Source organism: Pelophylax lessonae, assembly GCF_965119305.1.
Source record: "Pelophylax lessonae genome assembly, chromosome: 1".
Lineage (NCBI taxonomy): Eukaryota > Metazoa > Chordata > Amphibia > Anura > Ranidae > Pelophylax > Pelophylax lessonae.
Window position 1 is genome coordinate 490164474 of NC_138768.1, and position 23076 is coordinate 490187549.

General features: G+C 45.5%; 1 protein-coding gene across 1 annotated transcript in view; it reads left to right on the forward strand.

The window, feature by feature from the left end:
* Positions 1–23076, forward strand: part of LOC309559900 (lysine-specific demethylase 4B-like) — a 630996-nt gene that overhangs the window by 487862 nt on the left and 120058 nt on the right. Inside the window, exons 16-18 of the mRNA XM_082263341.1 lie at positions 7727–7835; positions 7946–8131; positions 8210–8374. Coding sequence (XP_082119467.1) covers positions 7727–7835; positions 7946–8131; positions 8210–8374 — 460 coding nt within the window. The remainder of the gene's footprint in view (positions 1–7726; positions 7836–7945; positions 8132–8209; positions 8375–23076) is intronic.

Here is a 23076-nt window from a genome sequence, read left to right on the forward strand (position 1 = left end):
ACTAGGATCGTAACCTTTGTCTCTGTTAGCTCAATCTTGTCAGGAGGCAATTTCAAGATGATATACAGCCCTTCAGTTGCTAACTCTCCCTGTATAGTGAATTCTCTCTCCTCTGGCCAGGAGCTGCGACCACACAGAGCACTTAAGCAAAGCGTAGACACATCTAATTTTATTGCAAGTTTCGCTCTCATTTAAAGGAAGTTTGAGCGGCAAAAACTGCTTTAAACCGGTTACAATTCATGGGTCAACTTAACAATAGAACATATCTCACAGAAACAGTACATGAAAAGGCCCTTGTGTTCCCTATACATCTGTGTCAATATGAGGTGTCTTGTGTCTGAAATTGTGTTTTGTGGGAGAGCCGATCCGTCTGTGTTCAGCTGTCATGTAAGCAATTGTCAATTGTGTTCAGGTGTTGTCTGTCATCTCTATGTGAAACCTAACTTGTTGAGTGTCCAAATGAATGCATGAAAAGGTGTTTAACATGTAAACTCCTATCAATGTCTTGTCGTCTATATGCAAAATATCCAACTGCCAGGTGTAGTCTGGCTCGTTAATATGTAATTGCAAGGGGCCCACATTCCATTGGAAAGTGGGCATGAGCTGAAATATATTATGAAATATATATTTTAGTAAGGCACGTTGATACACTCTTTCAGTCTCTGAGTTAGAGAAGTTGGCAGACCTGTAAAAGGAACTTGGAGGAGACATGTTAGTTTTGTGTGCTGCTACTGGAGGTTTGCGAGGGTTGAGTCCCACAGGAGCAGCACACAACAGCGTAAAATCAAAACTTGGATCATTTCTTGTTTTAGCTTGCTCGCACACAAAGTCCACAAAAACAAAAAAAGGAGGGAATGGAACATCATGCTGTCTTTTAAATCGGGATCCATGTGTAATCCACTGCTCTTGCAAGTTATAGGGTAACTTTTGTACAATGGGGTTGACACCTCTGGCTGTGTCAAGGAATGCAAGTCCATGTAAGTCTCCCTCGGATTTAGCTACTTGAAGTTGCATTAACAAGTCACTTAACTCTCTAAGTTTCTGGTAGGCTTTGCTAGGTATTTTGGGAAAGTTATCAAGTCTTTTGAATAATGCACTTTCTACGACTTCTGCTGAACCATAACACTCATCAAGTCTATCCCAGATTATTTTAAGGCCAGTGTCTGGGTGGTTTATTTTTATTGTCCTGATTCGCCTGGCGTGCTCTGCAGACTCCTTTCCAAGCCATTTGATCTGGAGGTCTATCTCTTCGCTGCAAGATAGCCCTAAGTCTCTGATGGGGTTTTGAAAGGATGACTGCCAGGCTCTGTAGTTTTCAGGGCGGTCATTAAACTTTTCAAGTCCTTTGGTGACTAACTTGCGTCATGCAAAGAACCTTGCAAAGTCTATGGTGGCTTGGTTAGCCTGTTGTGTGTTGCCATGGTAAGGTGGCTGTGTGTAGTCATACCTTTTGCTGGCACCAAGCTGGCCACTGATGTACCGTTCTGGCTTGGACGTTGGTTCTGGAGGGCGATTAGAAGGAGATTCTGTTATCTCACTCTGTCGTAGGAGACGTCACTTTGCATGGATTTCTCCCGTTTGCAGGCTTGAGGCTTGTCATTGACTTGCGGCAGTACCGTGTGGTGACTTTGGCTTGTCTCTTTGACGTCTTCTTTGACACTGCTTGTTTTAAAATGTTGATTGATGTAATCTGAAGTTCGTTGTAGAGAATTTTGAGTTTCAGCTTCTGGGTCGAGAATATTGCTGCGTCTGCTGCGTTCACTTCTCGGGTATACAGCTAATTCTAAGGCCTCTGCTTCAGCTAGGGCTACTGCTACTTCATTCTCTACAGCAATTTTCTCTAGGGCTACTTCTAGGAGGGCTTCCTCTGCCTCTTTCTGCGTTTTTACTTTTAGGAGGGCTTCCCCTGCCTCTTTCTTTAACTTCACTTTCTCCTTTTTAATCTGCATTTCTTGCTCCGCAAAGGCTGCTCGGGCCTTGGCGGCTTCAGCTTTCGCACGTGCTATTGCGAATGCATTGCTTGCAAAGGAAGATCTAGAGGAGCCGGAAACTTGGGACCTTGTCTTGAGTGAGGATGTCTTGCTATGTGACATGTTGCTTGCAGGAATGCTTGACTGTGTAGAGACTGCTGTATTGCATATGCAGATGACTGCGCTGGCAGGGTAGCAGGCCTCTGTATAGTCGCTGTCCTAAATCCCACTTGCTGGATAGCCATTGTTTCACTGTTCTGTTCTCACTACACGTATGCCCCAGGCGTGTGTGCAGCTCAACATACATCTAAACCTTCAATCCTATAATAACCAGTCTTTTTGGAACTTTAGGCTTTATTCCAGTGAAAGAATGGTGGTCACATGAAACAGGATATAAGTCAGATAGAATGGATATGCAAATAGGATTGAGAATAGGTGAAACTGGAAATAAACAGATAAAAGCGTACAATCAGTATATAAACATAAACAAGATAGCTAACAGTTCATAGGCATACCAGCGATGCTTCCTAGAAGGGTTCAGGAATCTTCTACAAGAACAAGGGATACAAGCCTTGCTTCTCCATGAGATGTCTAAAATGGAGATTTTTCAGAGAGAGGTGGAGCTAATACCCAGTGATAGAGAGCTATAAATACCACTGAGTACTGTCCATCAATAGTCTTTGTCACAGTGGCATCTTGTGGACAATATTGGTATTGCAAGTTCCAATAAGGCATGAGAACCTCCGAGGGATATTTCTTAACTTGATACTGTCAGTTCTTCAGAAGCCTCCCTTTGAAAACATTCGGGAGATTCCTCTGCTTACTGTCACAGAAGGTAGCCTTTTTAGTGGCTGTTACCTCTGCACGCAGAGTGTCTGAATTGGCAGCGCTGTCCTGCCATTCACCTTATCTGGTGGTCCACAGAGATAAAGTGGTACTTGACCTAATCAGTGGTTTCTTCCTAAGGTGGTCTCGGATTTCCATTTGAATGAAGACATTGTGCTGCCTTCACTCTGCCCTAAGCCCAAGCATCCTAAAGAAATTGCTTTGAATTCATTGTATGTGGTTTGAGCAATTAGGGTTTACCTGGTGGCTACTGAGTCTTTCAGGAGATCAGACTCTCTTTTTGTCCTCATGGAAGGACCTCGGAAAGGATTGGCTGCATCTGCTGCAACCATATCCAGATGGATCAGGCAGATGTTGGTACAGGCTTATTCACTTAAGGGTCAGGTTCCACCTTTCCCTGTGAAGGAGCATTCTTCTAGGGCACTGAGCGAGACGCCTCACGCAGGTTAACAAGGCGGAAACGTGGTCGTCTGTGCACGCGTTCACAAAATTCTACAAAGTAGATGTGTTGGCATCTTGGATGCTTCTTTTGGCCGCAAGGTTTTGCAGGCTGCCATTTAAAAGAGAACCTGTTCTCTTTGAGGGGGTATGTTTTTCTAGGTGAGCTACAGTTGTTCCTGGTTGAGCTCCATGTTACCTGGTTGGTCTTTGGGAATTGCGTTTTTTTTCTACGTAGTTTTCCCACTCCTCATGTTGATACTGCTTTCGGACGTCTAGAAGAATATGGAGCTGCGTCTGTCAATGAACAATAGAGAAAACTGGATTTTTGACTTACCGTGAAATCCTTTTCTCTGAAGTTCATTGACAGACGCAGCACTGCCCCTCTGTATGAGCTGGGTTTGGGTTATTTTCTTCTACCCTAGGGTAGAAGGAAGTGAGTTTAGCAGCAGCTGTCAGCACAGTATTATGTCTACAGATTGCTTTGCTGTATCGCATGAATAGGAGAGGTCCAGGAGAAAATCTTCTCCCACAAGGCAGAAGAGATCAGGATTATAGAAGTATAAGTGAAGGTTAAAGCTGCAGCAGAACAAAAGAGCTGAATAGGATTAGCGGACACGGGACAGACCACGAGGGCCCCACTGATTCAGGACCCCCAGGAGTCTCCAGTGCATAAATACAGGCTGTGAACAAGAAAGTGACAGGTGAGAGGCACCCCACTGAAAGTCACCCTCACTTTCTTCCACAACCTCGGTACTCCAAGGATTCACCGTTTTTGCATGTTCCTTAAGATATTTACCAGCAAGATTGCACAGCATTTATTATTGGACACAATAACTATAGATAAAGATAAATGTGAAGAGACCATTTGGAGTCTCATTATAACTAGCAATACCTAGTTACCATATGGACACTGAGCACTTGAAGTTTATTTTATTGGTTGCACATATAAAGTAATATGTTTTAAGTCTCTTTTATTCACATCCACGGATCACGTGGAGATGTTCTATCATTTCACCAACTATTAATTTATAGCACCACAATTTGCACTTTATATTGGACACTTAGCACATTTTTGTATATATATGTATTATAATTTTTGGATGTTCTACTTTTTGGTATTATGTACAACATGTATGCATTCATATCACAATGATTTTATGATGCTTTGATTTTGCGATTATCAGTGATTTTTGTACACACAAGGAGAGACGCACACATTTCATCAATTCATTTTTTTATTTATTCATTCCACACTTTGCACTTTAGAAAAGAGGCAGCAAAGCACTTCACCGTATCTCAATATTTTTCTCTAAAGGCTAAGGATAAGCTTTTCAGTGCCAACAGCAGCCTCGCCACACACAGCCTCCACCTACACACCACCCACGACAGTGCGAGAGTCCCCTTTACATTTTTTAAATATATATATATATATATATATATATATATATATATATATATATATATATATACTGATAGACTCTTGAATGGGTATAAGGACATGGTTATGGATGTGCCAATCCAGTACACGGGTTAGATTTCGATGAGGGTTACACTCTGTGTGACCTAGGCGCACAATCTGTTAGTTATGCAATCTACCTTGTTGTTATGCTTCGATGACCATTGATTGGACAGCTACCGTGTGTTTCTTTTCTTATTGCATACTTTTGTTTTGCACAAACTTTGCATAACTAAATAAAGATTATTCAAAAAATAAAATAAATATCATTAAAATACATAAATAGTACACATTTAAGCACACGACACAAGACTATGCTAAAAAAATATCCTGCTCTCGCAGCCTCACTCAATATCCTCATGAGCCTGTATCAGACTACTTGAGAAATTAAATACGCTTATTTCTATATATGTTTAACTTAATAAGTATGGTGAGGCACCCTAAGCAAACGGCCTGGTACTGCAATATGAGAGCCAAAGTGATTCCAAATCTGCGAATGTGAACCTGTCCTAGGTCCGCCTTGATGGACTGATCAACCCTATTATATATGTTGTTAGTCCTTGACCTTATGATATCAGAGAGAGGACTGGCAAGAAATTGCGTTTGTGTTTTTCCAAGATAGTATATTTGGATATGAGTTTGCGACGAATATAGCTGGATTCATCTGTTGTGGTATAGAGGAGGCAGAATATTAAAGTATATCCATGCTTGTGTAGTTCATACTACCTCCCTCGCACAGGTACTTATACACAGGTGTCTTTGGCTGATGCGTGGAACACTACAGATCCAGTAGAAAATAAAATGGGAGAATTTGCTGACACGGTAAATTAGGTAATCAATGCTTACATTGATGGGGAAGGGTGAATTACAACAGATCAGGGCCAAGCTGGTTGTTCTAGAGCAGGGATCTTCAGACTACCTCCAGCTGTTGTGGAACTACATGTCCCATGAGGCATTGTAAAACTCTGACATTCACAGACATGACTAGGAACGATGGGAATTGTAGTCCCTGAACAACTGGAGGGTCATAGTTTGAAGACCCCTGTTCTAGAGCATTGATCGAGAAAAAATATTAAAATCCATGGGATTTCAGAAACGGTTAAAACATCTGATCTTCATAATCATTATCCCATCTTACAGGAAGTAGTCCCTGACGTCTCCTTGGACAAACTGTCTATTGACATGATTCATAGAATTCCCAACCTGAGAGAGATGCTGGATCATTTACCAAGAGATATAATTGCCGCATACATTTTTACCAAACCAAAGATACATTTCTCATGCGCACAATCAAAAAAAAAAAAATCTCAATAAGTTATATTATAATATTGATTGCTTTGCGTGAAAGTTATGGTGCCTAAAAACTATGGAATATATACTGGAATTTTTTTGTTTTTATACTACTAATGCTGGTGATCAATGACTTCTAATAAGACTGCGATACTGCGGCGGGCACTCTAACACTGGCACCAGTGACATTAATAGTGATCAGTGCTAATACTATACACTGTCACTGTGCTAATGGTACTGGCTGGAAAGGGGTTAACCTCTAGGGTTATCAAGGGGTTACATACAGTATGTGCCTATTTGTGTAAAAGTGTGCTGCTTTTTACTAATGATCTCTGTTTCTCATCCCTGGAAACCAACACAGAGCTCTGAGCTGTGAATGTACACAGCCAAAAAGGATGTCCTGGCCATGAATCATTATCTTGATCGTGCTGACAGGCTCCCGCTGTGTACGATCACAGCGGGTGCTGGTGGGGAACATGCATGTGTGTCCTAGACCCATAAGTAGGTAGAAACGTACGGGTATGTCGCGTTGCCTACAGTGACTGCTCATCTGCAGTACAGTGCAGATGGGCAGTCACAAAGTGGTTATTCAGTGGTTATTCAAAGCGTCTAATGAATCAGACCCCCATTACAGCTACCTGTGCTTTCTTGGTGTTTCATCATGGACACACTGCTTCTAAGTCTACCGTTGCTAGGTAGATACGACAACTCATTATGAGTACTTATACTTTTAAGGACAAGGTACCCCCAGTACCTGTAGGTGCTCACTCCACCAGATTGGAGTTTCCTCGGCTTTCCAACATCAAGTCCATCTTTGTAAGTTCTACCAGATGGATGTCCAGGCCTCTGCGGAGGCATTCTGATTTGAGTATGTCCAAAAGAGTTGCCAGTGTCCAAAACCTAAAGGTAGCAGCCTATAACCCAAGGTATATCCAGCTTGTGTCCTGTGCTATACTCCAAAAAATAGAATTTAAAGGTATATTTTCCTTACTGAAAATTTTCTTATCCTGAAAAAATGAAACTAATGCAGCCCCCACATCTAAGGTCTGGCAAGTTGCAATATATTACAATTTTATACTTGTTTAGATTCCATTCAGAAAAGTCATATTAGAAAAATGAAATTATTATACTGAAAATACTAGTCCCTAGGCAGTTATTCTGACCCATTGGTGTCTTCTGATTTCACTGACATGGAACAAGTATCTAAAGCGAGAGCCACACTAAAGTAATAAGTCTATATCTGCATATATGTCTTATATGTCTTAGGCTCTATTCACAACTGAGCGTATCGTTTTTGGGCGTTTTTCAGACGTTTTTTGCAGGTGTTTGGAGGCAGGAATTGCCATCTGACCAAAAATGCTTGTAATCTGCCAAAAAAAGTAGCTCATGTACTTTTTTGAGCTTCAGGCCTTTTGCTTCAGGTGACAAAATGCTCATATGTGAACAGGGGCTATTCAAATGAATGTGATATTGCTTGTTGGGCATTTTGGAACTTCAGAGATGAATGTTTTACAAGCTGAAAAACACTCAGGTGTGAACAGTGCCTTCAGGTATTGAGCCAAGGGGTACGCATAACAGGTAAACTACCATTTTTTGGTTATTGGTGGCAGTTTCCTTTTTTCTCATGACAGGTTTCTTTTAATAGGCAATAACTAATTTTACTACACCTGTATATTTGGTTTTATTATTTCAACATGCTGTCTTTGGACCTTATTCATTGTAGGTGGGTTCACATTGTCTGTGCTGTAGCAGTCCCAGAAGCTCATTTTGTAAATGTGATTGAGCGTCAACCAGTTGATGTCAGTAGTATTCCAGAGCAACGGTGGAAACTGGTGAGTGTCAGACTTTCTCTCAGTGGTTTTACGACATTAAAGGAAGACAATACAATGCAATGTGTGAAAACTGGAGATGTTACTAATGTTGCATATTTTTTTCATTATAGAAATGCGTATTTTGCCGGAGTAAAATCCGCAAAGAGGTCGGTGCCTGTGTCCAGTGTTCAGTTGATCGATGTTCAACCTCTTTTCATGTCACATGTGCGCACATGGCTGGCATTTCTATGAAGCCTGATGATTGGCCATATGTTGTATCAATTACTTGCTTCAAACACATGGGTGCAAATCAATGTGTAAGTGTTAATTTTTTTTAGGTTATTATTTATTTATTTTTTTTCTTCTTCTTTATGCTGTCTATCCTGTTTTTGTAGAATACGGTTTCCAGAGAAGTATGTGTTGGCCAAACTGTAATAAGTCGAAATCGGAATGGCCTGTACTATCGATGCCAGGTGATTGGATCAGCTACACATATTTTTTATGAAGTAAATTTTGATGATGGCTCCTACAGTGATAATGTATATCCTGAAAATATTATGGTAAGGCTAAATGATTGTCATTTTTTTTTTTTTTTTTGTGGCTTTGGTATTGATACAGGATGTTATTGAAAACGATTAACTTAATATTCATTAAGAGCCTTTCTCTACAACAAGAATCACTACAATATACTATTTAAATGTACCCCTTTATCGTGAGTATGTAAGCATTTTTTTTAAATAGGTTGTGGCCACCTTCACCTCTCCAATGTTTGGCTTTTAGAGCAGACTTTGATACTCATTTTATTTTGTTGTATGTGGTTTGTCGTCCATCTTGTTAAAAAAACAAAAAAAACAAACTGGCATATTTAACAAGTATAATCTACAAACTCTGCAGTACCCCCAGTGTTTCTCAGACTGTATAAATTCTTAAGCTATTCAGTGTCTACACTGATTTCTTGACATATCTATTGGAATCAAGAATGGGATTGCGCAGATGCAAATTTATGTAATGCTTTTCTCTTTCGTTCATTGACCTACACAGCGTCCTCTATTCTGAACCAATCGCCACATACAGGAGTAGGACAGAAGGCAGACAAAAGAAACTCCGCACCGTCTAGGAGCAGTCCTGGCTGATATAAACCCCCTCTCAGCATAGGCAATATATTTCTTTCTACCTAGTGTCAGGAGTAGTGACCTAGCTCCCTGCTGGGACCTGTGGTTCCATAGCATTTTTTCCTAGGTTTTTTTCTGAGGAGATCTATCAACAGCCAGGCTGGATAAAATAGATCCAGTGACCACACCAGCCCAGCCAGCACGAGCGAGCAGACCCTAGCCACGCATTTGGTAGGCTGCAACAAAGCCCCATTGCTAAGACCGCGGCGAGTTAAATTTCTCACTGAGGTGCATATGTCCAGGCGTCTGCCTCAAAGCGTTTCCCTAGCTGACAGCCCCCACTTTGGTAGAGAGGTGGTTCTGTCTATGGAGCATACCCACAGCTTACCTTGACTGGCAAGTAGACCTACCACCCCCTCCCTTCCAGATTGGGAGTGGGTGCTGCTCTTGGGATGGCTAAATCTGTAGGGTTCCCCTCCTCCCTGCCTGACCCCTTGTCTCAACTGGCTGTGTCCCCACTCTGACTTACACCCCCTCCCCCCCACGGCCCTCACTTGTCCTCTTCCTGCACTGACAGCTTGGCTTGGGCTGTTCTTCTGTGTGGGGTTTGGGGCATTGGTTGCCACTGCCTAGTGGCCCCTCCGCTGGCTTTTTTTGTGATTTCTCTGCCAGCCATTTTCCCTATGGTCTTGCTGCTATGATTGGCATTAATTTTCTTGTAGCCCAGCAGCATTCCTGTGTATTTATTTGGGCTTGCTATGTTTGGGCTTTGGGGGGCAGGGCTTTGGTAGTAATGTCTTTGGGGTCTGGCCCTGTTTCCTCCTCTAGCAGCTGCTCTGTGAGCCCAGCGGCAGCCATTTTCTTGGTGTCTGGCTCTGTGTTCACAGGGCTTTGGTGGGTGGGGATTGAGATATGGCGGCCATTTTCTTATAGCCACCCTGACTTCCTGACCGCAGTGTGTGCTTCATGTGGCTCTTCAGTCTGCCTCTGCTGCTGTGGGACTGCTGGCCTCTCTGCTGGTGCCTGGTGTGGTGAGTCTTGGTAGGGTATTCTTCCTTTCCTTTCTGCTGGAGTGGTGTACTGTGTCCTATGGGGGGATCCCTTGTAACTAGTGGGTTTTCTTGGTGTTGCCTTCTTTGTGGGTCCCTTTTGGAGATGGAGTTTTAGGATCAAGTCTCCCCACCTGATCCCTTCCTTGAGGCAGTGGGTCCCTCAGGGTCCACTATTCCAATTTACGCTTTGACGGCGGTCCTGGTGTAGTTTGTTTCCCAGGTGGAGGTGGCGTTAAAGCGAGCAAGAAGTGAGCAACCCCCCCCCCCCCCCCCGCCCGCTCCTGCTTCTTCAGCCTTGTTGAATCACGAGTCTGGTTCTGCAACTTCCAATACAGCTCGCAGGTCTGGCTGACGAGATCCCTGACCCTTCCTGTTTGAATTAGAATTCTCAGCTGTCACGATACTTCAGGAAAGTTTGTTTATTTTCTTAAAGTAAAGCAAAACATACAAAACAGAACAGAAACGCATCAAAAGGAGAGAGAGGTGTTACGTGTGTTTAGAGTGTAGAATGTCCTTTTTTTTTATCTCTCTAGAACGTCTAACATAGTGTATTCTTATACTGTATGTAAAGACCATGTCAGCAAAAAGTGTGTCCCAAAAAGGTAGTAATTCTAACTATAAAAGTAAACCCACTTTTGCATATATGGTTTGTGCCTATAGAAAGACACATAACTCATAACTCCACCCACCATACTAATATAGAAACTCAGAATAGAAATACATACATAACAAAATGGCTTCTCTGTCCTTGACAAAGACATAATGATGTAACCTTCAAAAACTAACATATTACAATATAACATTTATATGTATTTCAGAGACTTTTGCATTTAAAGTAATATTAAACTCTAAATCTCGAACAATTCCCCCTCAACACACTAAAATTGACCTAATAAAAGTGCATTCATCTTAAATAAGAAATGTCTCCGATCATCTTTTTCTTTTTTTTTTTTTTACAATACAAACAAAATATAACAAACAATACAATAAACAATAATAAAATTGGATATGTCAAATAATGTACATAAGCACTTCTCCAAAACCTGGAGATTTTCCTGTGAAAAATGTAACTTTAGCTATCGTTCATTGACAGACGCAGCCCCATATTCTTCTTAACCATTGGGTTATGCTGCCCCCTGCAGGAGTAAGACACTAAGCAGGAAAAAACATTACCACGCTTATGGGGCAGTCCCTCAAGGCATACACCCACTCACTCTGCTATAGGATTCAGTTTTTCTGCCTAGTTTAGGAGTAGAACCTAGTTCCTGGCTGGAACTTCAGTCTTAGCTTGCTTTTTTTTTATATATATTTTAAAGGGAACCTTTGCTAAAATTTTAATTTTTTTATCTATCTATCGAGCGTGAGCAGGTTATAGCCCCGTGCTAGGCCTCGCCACGACAAAGCCCTAATGGATGGGGGCTGGCTCGTGAGTGAAACACCTTGCCGGGACGCACACGACCTGGTTCGGCCTTGAGTCGCAGCGCGCCCCTTGGCAGTCACCACCCCCACCCCGAGTGGAGAGGTAGTCTGTCCGGAGCTTTCATTTCCTTTAGCCCCTCTAATAGGCATGATGATCTTTTGGCCCCAAACTACCCCTATGCCCCCCTTCCGGGGTTAGGTAGGAGCTGGCTTTGCCACTTGCTCCAGTAAGGGGGGGTGGATGCGGTTGTTGCTGACCGGGCTGTCCGGATCGCACGGGGGGGGGTCTTTGAGCAAGTTCCCGGCCCCCTGCCCTGGGGGTTAGTGACTGGGGGAGGGATGTCCTTTGGGCTCCCTGTGGTGGTTATAGCCTTGGGGGAGTGGATGTTTCTTCATCCGCAGGTCTGCACCTCACGTGCTGACCGAGTGCCTGACCAAGCCGACCGATTGCCTGACCAAGCTGATCGATCTCTGGTGGTCCACAGAGATTAAGTGGTACTTCGACCTAATCAGTCGTTTCTTCCTAAGGTGGTTTCTGATTTCCATTGAATGAAGACATTGTGCTGCCTTCACTTTATCCTAAGCCCGAACATCCCAAGGAAAATGCCTTGCATTCTTAGGCTGTGGTTTGGGCAATTAGGGTTTGCCTGGCAGTTACTGAGTCTTTCAGGAAATCAGACTCTCCTTTTTGTCCTCACGGAAGGACCTCGGAAGGAATTGGCTGCGTCTGCTGCGACCATATCCAGATGGATCAGGTGGACGGTGGTACAGGCGTATTCACATTTAATCAGGTTCCACCTTTCCCTATGAAGTCACATTCTGCTAGGGCGCTGAGTGCTTCTTGGGCCTTTCGCTATCAGGCGTCAGTAATACAAGTTTTAATGGCGGCAAACTGGTCGTGTGTGCACACGTTCACTAAATTCTACAAATTAGATGTGTTTCCTTACTTGGATGCTTCTTTTGGCCCCAAGGATTTGCAGGCTTCTGTTTAAAAGAGCAATTTTTCTATCGTTGATCGACAGACGCAGCTCCATATCTTTAGACCATTGGGTTATGCTCCTCCCATCAGAAATAGGACACTAGGCAGGAAAAAGCTTTACCACGCCTATGGGGGCTGTCCCTGCATGCATAACTCTGCTACAGCATCTAGTTTGTTTCTGCCAAGTTTAGGAATAGGACCTAGTTCCCTGCTGGGACTTTGGTCTTTGCTATTAATAGAGAAATTTGTTATCTTGTGATTTTTTTTTTTTTTTTTTTCACTAGAGTTCCTGGAGAACTACAGGCAACAGCTGGCTGTGGTCTCGGACTTGATATTCTACATCCTTATGGTCTCCCAGCCTGGCCAGCGAGCGTGAGCAGGTTATAGTCCAGAACTAGGCCTCACCGTGACAGAGCCCCGATGGATGGGGACGAGCCTGCGAGTGGACAAGTCTTGCTGGGACGCAATCGACCTGGATTGCCGTGAGTCGCAGCATACCCCCTGGTTGCATGGTGCGCCGTGGGGGGGGGGGGGGCATTTTGCTGTGGATTCATGCTTCTTTTCTCCCATTGAAATGCATGGGCAGCCATTTTTTATTAGTTCCCCATAGGAATGCAGGGGGCGGCCATTTCTGTAGTCCACAATCGATGGACAGGCGAACGGCATGTAACATAAGAATCTAGCTGTGCTTGTCATTTCCTCTGACAGAACGTTTTACTTTCGTTTTCACAAGAATGTGCTGGCAGTCTCCTGAGTGGTCTGGTAATGTTTCCGGGGTCCCCTGTAGGTTTTACATACCCACTCTGCTATCACCTTGTGTTTGATTGAGACTAGAGGTAGGATCGCGATTTAGCGACTTTTAAAGTGACACCTCATTTTTTTCATATCAGTGTAATATGGAGTCCCAGGGTACTATTTTACCTACAGAGCCCCTAGGTGCGGCTGCGGAACATTCTGGGTCATAGCCCCTGTCTGCGCTTACAGCAGTCTTGGAAAGCCTGGTGTCAAAGGTAGATTTTGTATGTAAAAAGTGTTGCTAGCCACACAAATGCCCTCTGCCTTCACCTCCCTTGGTAGTTCCCTCAGATTCTGAGGTAGATATGGCCGCCGCAGACACACCCCACCCTGAGGGGTTGGTGTCTTCGCATTCTGATGGTGAAGAGAACCTGTCCTCATCCGCCGCTGCATGGGAACATGCATTGGTGGAAGCACTTAATAGTTTAAGTGCGGGAAACTTTAAAATTGGCAGATGAATTTACAGAGTCGGGTTCGCAAATGTCTTTTGGTTCCCTGAAATCCCGAAAATCGGGCAAGGTGTTTCCTTGTCCAGAGTTTTTTGTCAATGAACAATGGCGGCGCATCAAGCACATGCTAGTGGTGCCTAAGCGCTTTAAACGCGGCTATCCTTTTGCAGATACAGTTTCCATCAGGTGGACCATGTCACCAAAGGTGTATCACCCAGTTTCCAGGCTGAATAAGTCTACTGTGGTTCCGGTGGAAGAATCCCCGGCCTTCGCGGACCCTGTGGATAGAAGAGTGGAGTCTCTGTCCCGCCATTTTCACGTGCTTGCGGGTTCCATATTGAAACCAATATTTGTGAATGATGTGGTGTCACAGACTTGTTACTGAATGGGTGAAGTTACTAAGAGCTAACTTGGAAGCTGAGCAGCTCCCCCCAGCGGTGCTGGCACTAATGGATCAGTTGACTCAGGCCCTGGTGTTCATGTTTGATGGGTCCCTGGATGCGGCTCCCCTAGTGGCCAGAGTGTCGGCAGTGGGGGTTATCATTGCATGGTGTGGTTAAAAAGCTGGTCTGCGGACCAGGCTTCCAAAAAGGCTTTGACGGATCTTCCCTTTGTGGGGGAGAAGTTGTTTGTATCCTGTGACGGTACTAACCGTCACTGGAAGTGAAAAGACAGATAAAAGGACACTGAGAAAATGGTTTGGATAACTTCAAATGGGAGAGTAATATTTACCAACAATATATCTCAAGAACTATGAAGATTTAATCCCACTTTACACTGTGAGACCTATAGCCTGTTGCCATGAAGTCTGTGACACCTAGATGTGTATTCCATAAATTTCAATGAAGGAGACACACAGGCTGTCATCGTCTTGTCTGTCTATTGTCTGTTTTGAGATGGGATGTGTATTGTGTGAAGTCTGCCTGTCCTATTGTTAAATGTTATTGACCTTACATTGTTCTGTCCAGATGGCTAGATAGATAGTTCAGGTTAATTCTGTTTCTGTATACAATTCCATCTGCATATGATAATGTAATCGGGCGGCCCCTGACCTGTGTGTGGTGGTATGATCAGGAGGGGGAGGTCCATGCTGTATATAAATTCTGTGTGACTGTTCAATAAAGAGTTCTACTTCACCCTCAATCTGGAGTCCTGTCTCTTATTAAGGCAATCTGCTACAAGGGATTGCTATGTTCTTCATACTCCCTTGGATAATCACTAGGCTCTTGTAAGAGCTTGTTCCTGTTCCTGCTTCACTCTCTGGGGAAAGAGAGGTTCACCCACTGGAACCTGGAGCCTTGTCGTAGGTAGGGAGGGTAGGAGACGGCGAGACCCCAACCAAGGTGCGGGGGTTCGTGGGGTCTGAGGTGGTTATAGTGTCTGGTGGAGTGCTTGGAGCCCTCGGGAAGCACTAGGAGCATCCATTAATGGAGGTACCCATTCAGGGTGCCAGATGATCCGTTAAATAGTTGGCAAGCGGTTGGATGCTTCCTGCAGTCTGGGACATCCAAACCTCTACCAGGATCCAAGGTCCGGATAGCAGAAGAGGAGAGGTACAGATATTAGACTCCATGGAAGAGGAATTTGTGAGGAGGTTGCGAGAGATGCAGATACAGCACAGGGGACCAGTGTCAGAGCAGGTCCTGCTAGGGTGGCATGATTTTGTGTGCTTGGATCTCTGGAAGGAAACGCTAGCCCGTGAGCAGCGCAACCAGGGAAAAATCCTCCCCTCCATCCAGAAAAGGTACTGGTCGCAGTATGGATTGTGGGAGCTGTTTTTGGGAGACACACCGCACAAGGAGCAGACAGCTGAGTTAAGCAGGCTGGTCTGGGCAGAGATGCGGTTGGAAGAGAGCTATAGAGCCCTCCGGTGGCATGTATCTCAAACATGCCCTTGGATAGCGGATGACAGCCTAACGGAAGGCTTTTGCTATGGCGGTCGGGGACTGTTTTACGAGAAGCTGTCAGGGGACCCTAACTTTGGGAGCGATTTGGAGTGGCAGTTAGAGGAAATTATGGATTACAGAGTAAGTATTCTGAGCATCTTGGAAGTGCTCTGGGCACTGGAAGATATGGAGTTTCTGGTCTTTCAGGAATGGGAGCTGGAGATTGCCTACAGACGGCTGCTAGACTCTGCTCAGCTCCAGGTATGGACTCCCCTTGCCTGGGAATATCCAGAAGAACCAGCTGACAGTCCAGAAATCCTGACTGAAGAATCGAAAATATGGCACAGTAATAGCGTACTTCGCTCACCTGCACCTACGGTCTTGGATGTGGAGGTCTTATGGCGGATGCAGCAAGTGCTGACTCGCCTGGGCGAACCTGTTTCTGCACAGGATGAGCATGGATGGAGGAATGCATCTGTCCAGCCACTGGATAAAGGTATGGGAGAAGAGGAAGCCATCTTCATTCCCTAACCACGGATCACAGATGGAATTGACTTTTCATCTGAGGATGATATGGATGATGAGTCACTTGCCAAAGTATTGGCACTGGGCCCAAGTGCCACCAGCCCATGCCCTGGACTTTCAGCAATTCTAGAGACTGAGGATTTAATAGATTTTTCTGCTGAGAAGGAACGTGCAAGTGAGCCTACAGCAGAAGAGCAGGCATCCAGGCCTATTGCTGCTGACCTCTGCCTGCAAAAATTGCAGGAAGATGTGTGCAAGGCCACTGACTTTTCAGTTTACTTTCCAGCAGAAGTGCTGGCAACGGCAGAGTGCTACCAACCTCTGCCCAGCACCGGCAAAAGCTACAGAGTTCGAGGAAGCTGGGGAAATCGGCCCCTTGCACCAGCAACAAGCTCATGAAGTGAAGCTTCTATACCCAGCTGAAGCACTGGTAGCCGGACAGCGAGTCAACGACCTCTGCCCCACACCTGTGGCAGTTCCGGAGGCCCAGGGTGAGAAGGGAGAGGAGGTTGCTGTCCTCCCTCCCCAACAGTCAGTCAGAGCAGAGGAAACTGTCTTCCCTCCCCAGCCAGGATCTGTGCACCTGGGAGACAGTACCGGAGAAAGGTTGTCCCAACCGCCAGATGGGGGTAAGTAAGATGGAGCAGCAGCAGAGGGTGCCCCAGAATGATGACACCAACCCAGCAGAAGAGCTGGCAGCAGAGCTGAGTGCGGTTGTCCTCTGCCCTTAACATGCAAAAGATGGAGTTCCTGTGGTAGTGGATGGGACTGCAGTCTTCACGTTTATATCCCAGGGATGCTGGACAGTCGGCCCAGATCCCCCACAGCCTGAAAAAGTAAGCCCCGCCACCCTGTCTTCTCTCCAGCGGCTGAAAGGACTCCCGGGAGAAGGGCCAGTCGACGCTTATCCACAGCGGTGGGTATATTCTATGAGAGAGGCAGAGGTTGGCTGGATGAGTAACGTTGTTTTATGAACAATTTGTTTGGGGGTACTGGGTGGGTGCAGACATTGGGGGAACACAGCCTACCTTAGCCACTTAAGCCCCACAAGATTTTACTCCCTTCCTGACCAGGGCCTATTTTGCGATTCGGCACTGCGTGACTTTAACGGACAATTGTGCGGTTGTGCGACACTGTACCTAAACTAATTTGACGTCCTTTTTTTCCCACAAACAGAGCTTTCTTTTGGTGGTATTTGATCACCTGCGACATTGCGGCGGACAGATCGGACCCTTGACTGACATTTTTGACACTTTTGGGGTTACCAGTGACATTTCTACAGTAATCAGTGCTATACATATGCACTGTTACTGTAAAATTACACTGGCAGTAAAGGGGTTAACTTTTTTTGAGAGGGAGGGGTGGTGTGTGTCCCTAGGGGAGTGATTCTAACTGTGATTGGCTGTGGCTTGAGCTGTAGGAACAGTGATCAACGGTCCTACATAGTAGAACCGTATGATCACTGTTTCTACACAGGGGAGAATGAGAGGCGGCTTGTTTACATCAGCCGTCTGACTTTCTCCCTCTGCAGCGACAATCGCCGAGTGACCGGCGGACATCGGGTCCGCCGGTTACACGCGCGGGGGGGGGGGGGGGTCCGTGACCACGTGGGAGCAGGAGCGCGCCTCCGGGGGCACGCGCTCCCTCCCTAGACCCTCACAGGCTAGCGACGTAAATCTACGTCACTTTGCCTGTGAGGGGCTGACTGCCAACGTAAATAGTCGTGCGGCAGTCGGCAAGTGGTTAGAGAGGTTGGAAAACCCCTCTCTCAGCCCACTAGGCCCCTCTTATGTCTAAGTCACCATGTCTCTATTAGGGACACAGGGTGACCAAGAAGCCCAGTCTGGCCTGCCCAAACCAGACATCCACAGACTGATCGGCTATGAGAGCTCCATGCGCCTTGCCAGGACAAACTTACAAACTATGTGGAACTTTGTCAAGGAAGCTGCCATAATGGATTGACTCTTTGGGACTTGTTACCCGACTAACTCAAGCACAGACCAGTTGGAGGTCTGGTACCTGGTTAGTCTACCTTTGGGGGGAAGATATGTGACGGTACTGACCGTCACTGGGAGTGAAAGACAGATACTTAAAGGACACTGAGAAAATGGTTTGGATAACTTGAAATGGGAGAGTAAAATTTATCAACAATATCTCTCAAGAACTATGAAGATTTAATCCCCTTTTACACTGTGAGACCTATAGCCTGTTGCCATGAAGTCTGTGACACCTAGATGTGTATTCCATGTATTTCAATGAAGGAGACACACAGACTGTCATTGTCTTGTCTGTTTTTAGATGGGATGTGTATTGTGTGAAGTCTGCCTGTCCCATTGTTAAATGTTATTGACCTCACATTCTGTCCAGATGGCTAGATAATTAGTTTAGGTTAATTCTGTTTCTGTATACAATTCCATCTGCATATGATAATGTAATCGGGCGGCCCCTGACCTGTGTGTTGTGGTATGATCAGGAGGGGGAGGTCCATGCTGTATATAAATTCTGTGTGTTCAATAAAGAGTTCTACTTAACCCTCAATCTATAGTCATTGTTGCGCCAACGGGAGATTGCGGTACTGGGATATCTGGACGATCTCCTATTGAGAGCAGACTCTCATTCAATCCCGATGGGCGACCTGACGATCACTGTCAGCTCCCTGCAGGAGCTCGGGTGGAACATCAGTTTCAAGAAATCGGCCCTGATACCTTCCTTGAGACTGGATTATCTGGGCCTGACTCTGGATTCAGCCTTGGCAAGGATATTTCTTCCCCCGGACAAACTGCAGAAGTTGCAGGGGGCGATCCGATTGTTGTTGGCAAACAATCTGTCCTCTCTGCGAACTTGCATGCAGGCCTTGGGTCTGATGGTATCAACCTCCGAGACGGTTCCGTTTGCTCAGTTCCATACCAGACGTTTGCAAAGAGAGATTCTTGTCAAATGGAACAAGGATCCAAAGTCCTTAGAGACGCTTTGATTCGGTTGAACCACAACACAAGATCTGCTCTGTTATGATGGCTTCATTCTCTGGCACTATGCCAGGGCACGTCTTTCCTCCCATTGTTTTGGATGGTGGTAACCACGGACGCCAGCCTGTCAGGCTAGGGCGGGGTACTGAGGAAGTTCTGTGCCCAGGGAACCTGGACAGTAGAAGAGTCCAAACTGCCAATAAATGTTTTGAAGCTCAGAGCAATAAAGCTTTGTCTGAGCCACTGGACGACTCGTCTGCAAGATTGTCTCATCCGGATTAAATCGGACAATGCCAGGGGGGCTCCAACAGTGTCTTGGTGGCCAAAATTTTGGCCTGGGCGGAACAGTTTGTCCCAGACATCTGCTGTGCACATTCCAGGTGTGGAGAACTGTCAAGCGGATTACCTGAGTCGTCAGGTGTTGAATCAAAGGGAGTGGTCCCTACACCCAGAGATGAAATTAAGTGCAAAATATTTCATATATAATGCAATATGTGGCTAAAAAGTAACTAGTAATTGGTAAAGTGTCCAGTGCAAAATAAAGTCCACAAAAGTTCAAGTGCACTAAAAGTGCAATGTAATTCAGATAATAATGAAGTGCTCCAGTGCAGAAGGTGCTGAAAAATAATCACTCGTGCAAAGGTGACTTGTACCCCTTTAGGAAACCTACTTACCAGAAGAAATGGACCCTTGTTAGGGGTCAAAAACGCCTGTGTTTATGTAGGATCAACTAATCTGTACTTAAAGCTGTTCAATTAAGTAGCATGCCAGGTCTTCTCCGGATTATGGCAAGTTGGATAAAAGCCTTTCAATATGGTAGCCCTGGATAGCTCCAACAAGATAATACCAAATCGAAAAATAGTGAAGTCAGTTTAAAATATAAATTTATTATCATAATACAGAGATATACTCACAAACGTGGTATAGGTAATAGCGGAGAGTAAAGTTGCATGTGGTTCCGGGAACGCCACGGCCACGTGCGTTCCACGGTAAACCGGTTGTATGTTGTTTCTAGGTGAGCTCCAGTTGTTTCTGGTTGAGCTCCATGTAACCTGGTTGGCTGAGATTAGCCTTTGGGGAATGACGTTCTTTCTCTGCATTGTTTTCCCACCCCTCATGCAAATACTTCTTTGGGACGCCCCAATGGTTAAAGAAGAATATGGAGCTGTGTCTGTCAATAAATGATAGAGAAAACTGGATTTTTGACTTACCGTAAAATCCTTTTCTCTGAAGTTCATTGACAGACGCAGCACCCGCCCCCTCTATTTCTGAGTGGGTTGGGGTTTTTCACTTCTGACACTGCTTACATGCCTTCAGGGACTGCCCCATAGACGTGGTAACGTTTTTTCCTGCCTAGTGTCCTACTTCTGTAGGGGGCAGCTTAACCCAGTGGTTAAGAAGAATATGGAGCTGTGTCTGTTAATGAACTTCAGAGAAAAGGATTTTACAGTAAATCAAAAATCCAGGTTCTCTTTCATTCACTGATGGACACAGCCCCATATCTTCTTAGACCCTTGGGCTATACTGCTCTCTCCACAAGAGTAGGACTAGGCAGAAAATACATTTAGCTACGCCCCTGGGGCAGTTCCAGGGGTTATACTCCCACTTCCTGCTATAGGAAGCTTGTTCTGCCTAGTCAAGAGTAAGGACCTGGTTCCCTGCTGGGATCTGGTCCTGGCATTTTTTTTCTTCGTTTATTGTTTCCTGTTCCTGTGAGAACTACAATCAAGTCGGTTCCTGTGAGAACTACAATCAACTGCCGGACTGGGCGACGCTCTGGGTATTCTTGATCCTTACGGTCTTCCCAGTCTGGCCAGCGAGCGCAACCCAACTATTAGCTCCACGCTAAGTTGCCCACGACATAGCCCCATGGGGGCTGGCTGGCGAGTGAAACACCTTGCGAGGACACATAGCTCTGGTCATGACATTGGTCACGGCCATAGTCGCAGCGTACCTCTGGCTCGCAGCTCCCCCATTCCAAGATGGCGCTGTGGACTGCCAGGAGTTGTGCCTGCTCAGTTCCCTGGTGTGGTGGGTAGTGTCCCCCCTCTCCTCTGGGGAAATATTGGGGTGGACGTGGCACCTTTCCTTGGGTTGGTAGGCCCCTTCTGTTTCCTTCCTTCCCTCATGGTTCCCCCCTCACTAGAGGGGTCCCCTTGCACAGGTCACCCTAATCTACTCCCCCCCCCTTAGTCCCCCCTCGGGGTGGCCAGGCTGTTGTGAGGTATGGGGTTTCATATGGTGATGGGCTGGAGGGAGGTGGGAGCGCACCACCTGCGGCTCACATTAAGATGATCCTACTGTGAATTGCTGCGTGGGGGTCCGTGTGGAGGCCCCCCTGGTGGACTACAGGTACCTGAAGGTCCAGCCTAGGATCTATTTTGTTGTGGATGGCTGTTATGCAGACTCGGCTGCCATGTTTGTGTATTCTGGCAGCCATGTTTTTGGAGTTTGCTATTGAAGTCAATGCGTCTGCCTTTTTCCCGTAGCCTGTGGAGCGGTGATGCGGCGGTGGGACTCTAGTGGCAGTGACAGCACTTCCTCCTCTTCTCTGATCGCAGCATGGCAAGCAGCTTGGAGCTCTGTCTCCTGATCTGAGTAGGTGGTGGGTGAGTACTTGAGGGTATACAACTCCCTCTTCTGCCATAGCAGCGCCGCTGGTGCGCTGGGATTTGCAGTTCCACAACGGTAGCGGTGTGAGGGTTTTTTTTTGTAACACTTTTTTGCATATTAAGGGCGGCCTCCAGATTGACCATGTAGTAACCTGGAACAGGTATCACCACCTGGGAGGAGGACTTTGTTTTACACGACCAAAGACCGGAGTTGGTCCTTTGGAAGCGTTATATTGATGATGTCATAGTTGTCTGGAATGGCACGATGGACTCACTTGACGCTTTCTTCCAGGGACTAAACGACAATGACCTAGGCATTAAGTTACAACATGAAGCCAGTGTAAGCAATATCCACTTTTTGGATTTGGATATTAAGGTCAATGGGGATTCGTTGGTGACCACTACTTTCTTTAAAACCAAGGACAGGAACGGGTTTATTTGGAGGGATAGTTTTCATCATCCCTCCTGGCTTAATTCCGTTCCTAAGAGTCAGTTCCTACGAGTTAGAAGGAACTGTTCTAACGTGGCTGACTACTTTCAGCAGGCCAGTGTCCTCAAAGGACGTTTTCTGAACAAAGGCTATGCTGAGTCGGATCTGAATAGGGTCATCAAGGAGGTAGCTGACAGGGACAGGACTTCAATGCTCACGGATACCCCTAAAGATAATGCTTTTGAAGGGAAAGCTGGGGTTCCGTTTGTAACTACCTACACCCAACAGTATAGGGACTTGAAGAATATTATCTCCAGGCATTGGAAGGTACTCTTGAACGATAGGGTTTTGGCTCCGGTGTTGGGAGACCAACCTATGAGACTTCAGGTAGCGCCGAATGTGGTGGATCGACCACTCAAATCGGCTTTTTTTTCCTCAGATTAAGGGATTTTTCCCATGCCGTAAGTGTGTTGTGTGTAAGGCCAATGCCATTAAAGACAGGAAAGTGGTGTCCTTCCAGTCTAATGTTACTAATAAGGTCTATACCATAGGCTCCTTCATCACATGCTCCACCAAGAATGTGGTTTACCTCTTGGAATGTCCCTGTGGCTTTCAGTATGTCGGGAGGACTATTAGAACTATGCAAATAAGAGTCAATGAGCATTTGGGGAATATCCGTCGCGGATTCCCCAAGCATAGCGTCTCCCGACATTACTTGGAATGTCACAACAAAAAAGCCACAGGGACTTCCATTATAGGTATTGACAAATTCACAGCAAACTGGAGAGGGAGCAATGTGAGATGGGAAATTTCAAGGAAGGAGACTCGCTGGATATTTGACATGAAATGTTATACGCCGCATGGTTTGAATGTAGACTGGGATGTCAACTGCTTCATCAATAATGGATGACAGTAATGTAGGCCAGTAATGTAGGCCAGTTTACTTCCCCGAATCTCTCATGTTGATAAAGGGTCCTCCCTTTTTCTCCCCTTTTTTTCTCTTTTTTAGTGCTTCTAGTAGTTTTAGCTTTTCTACC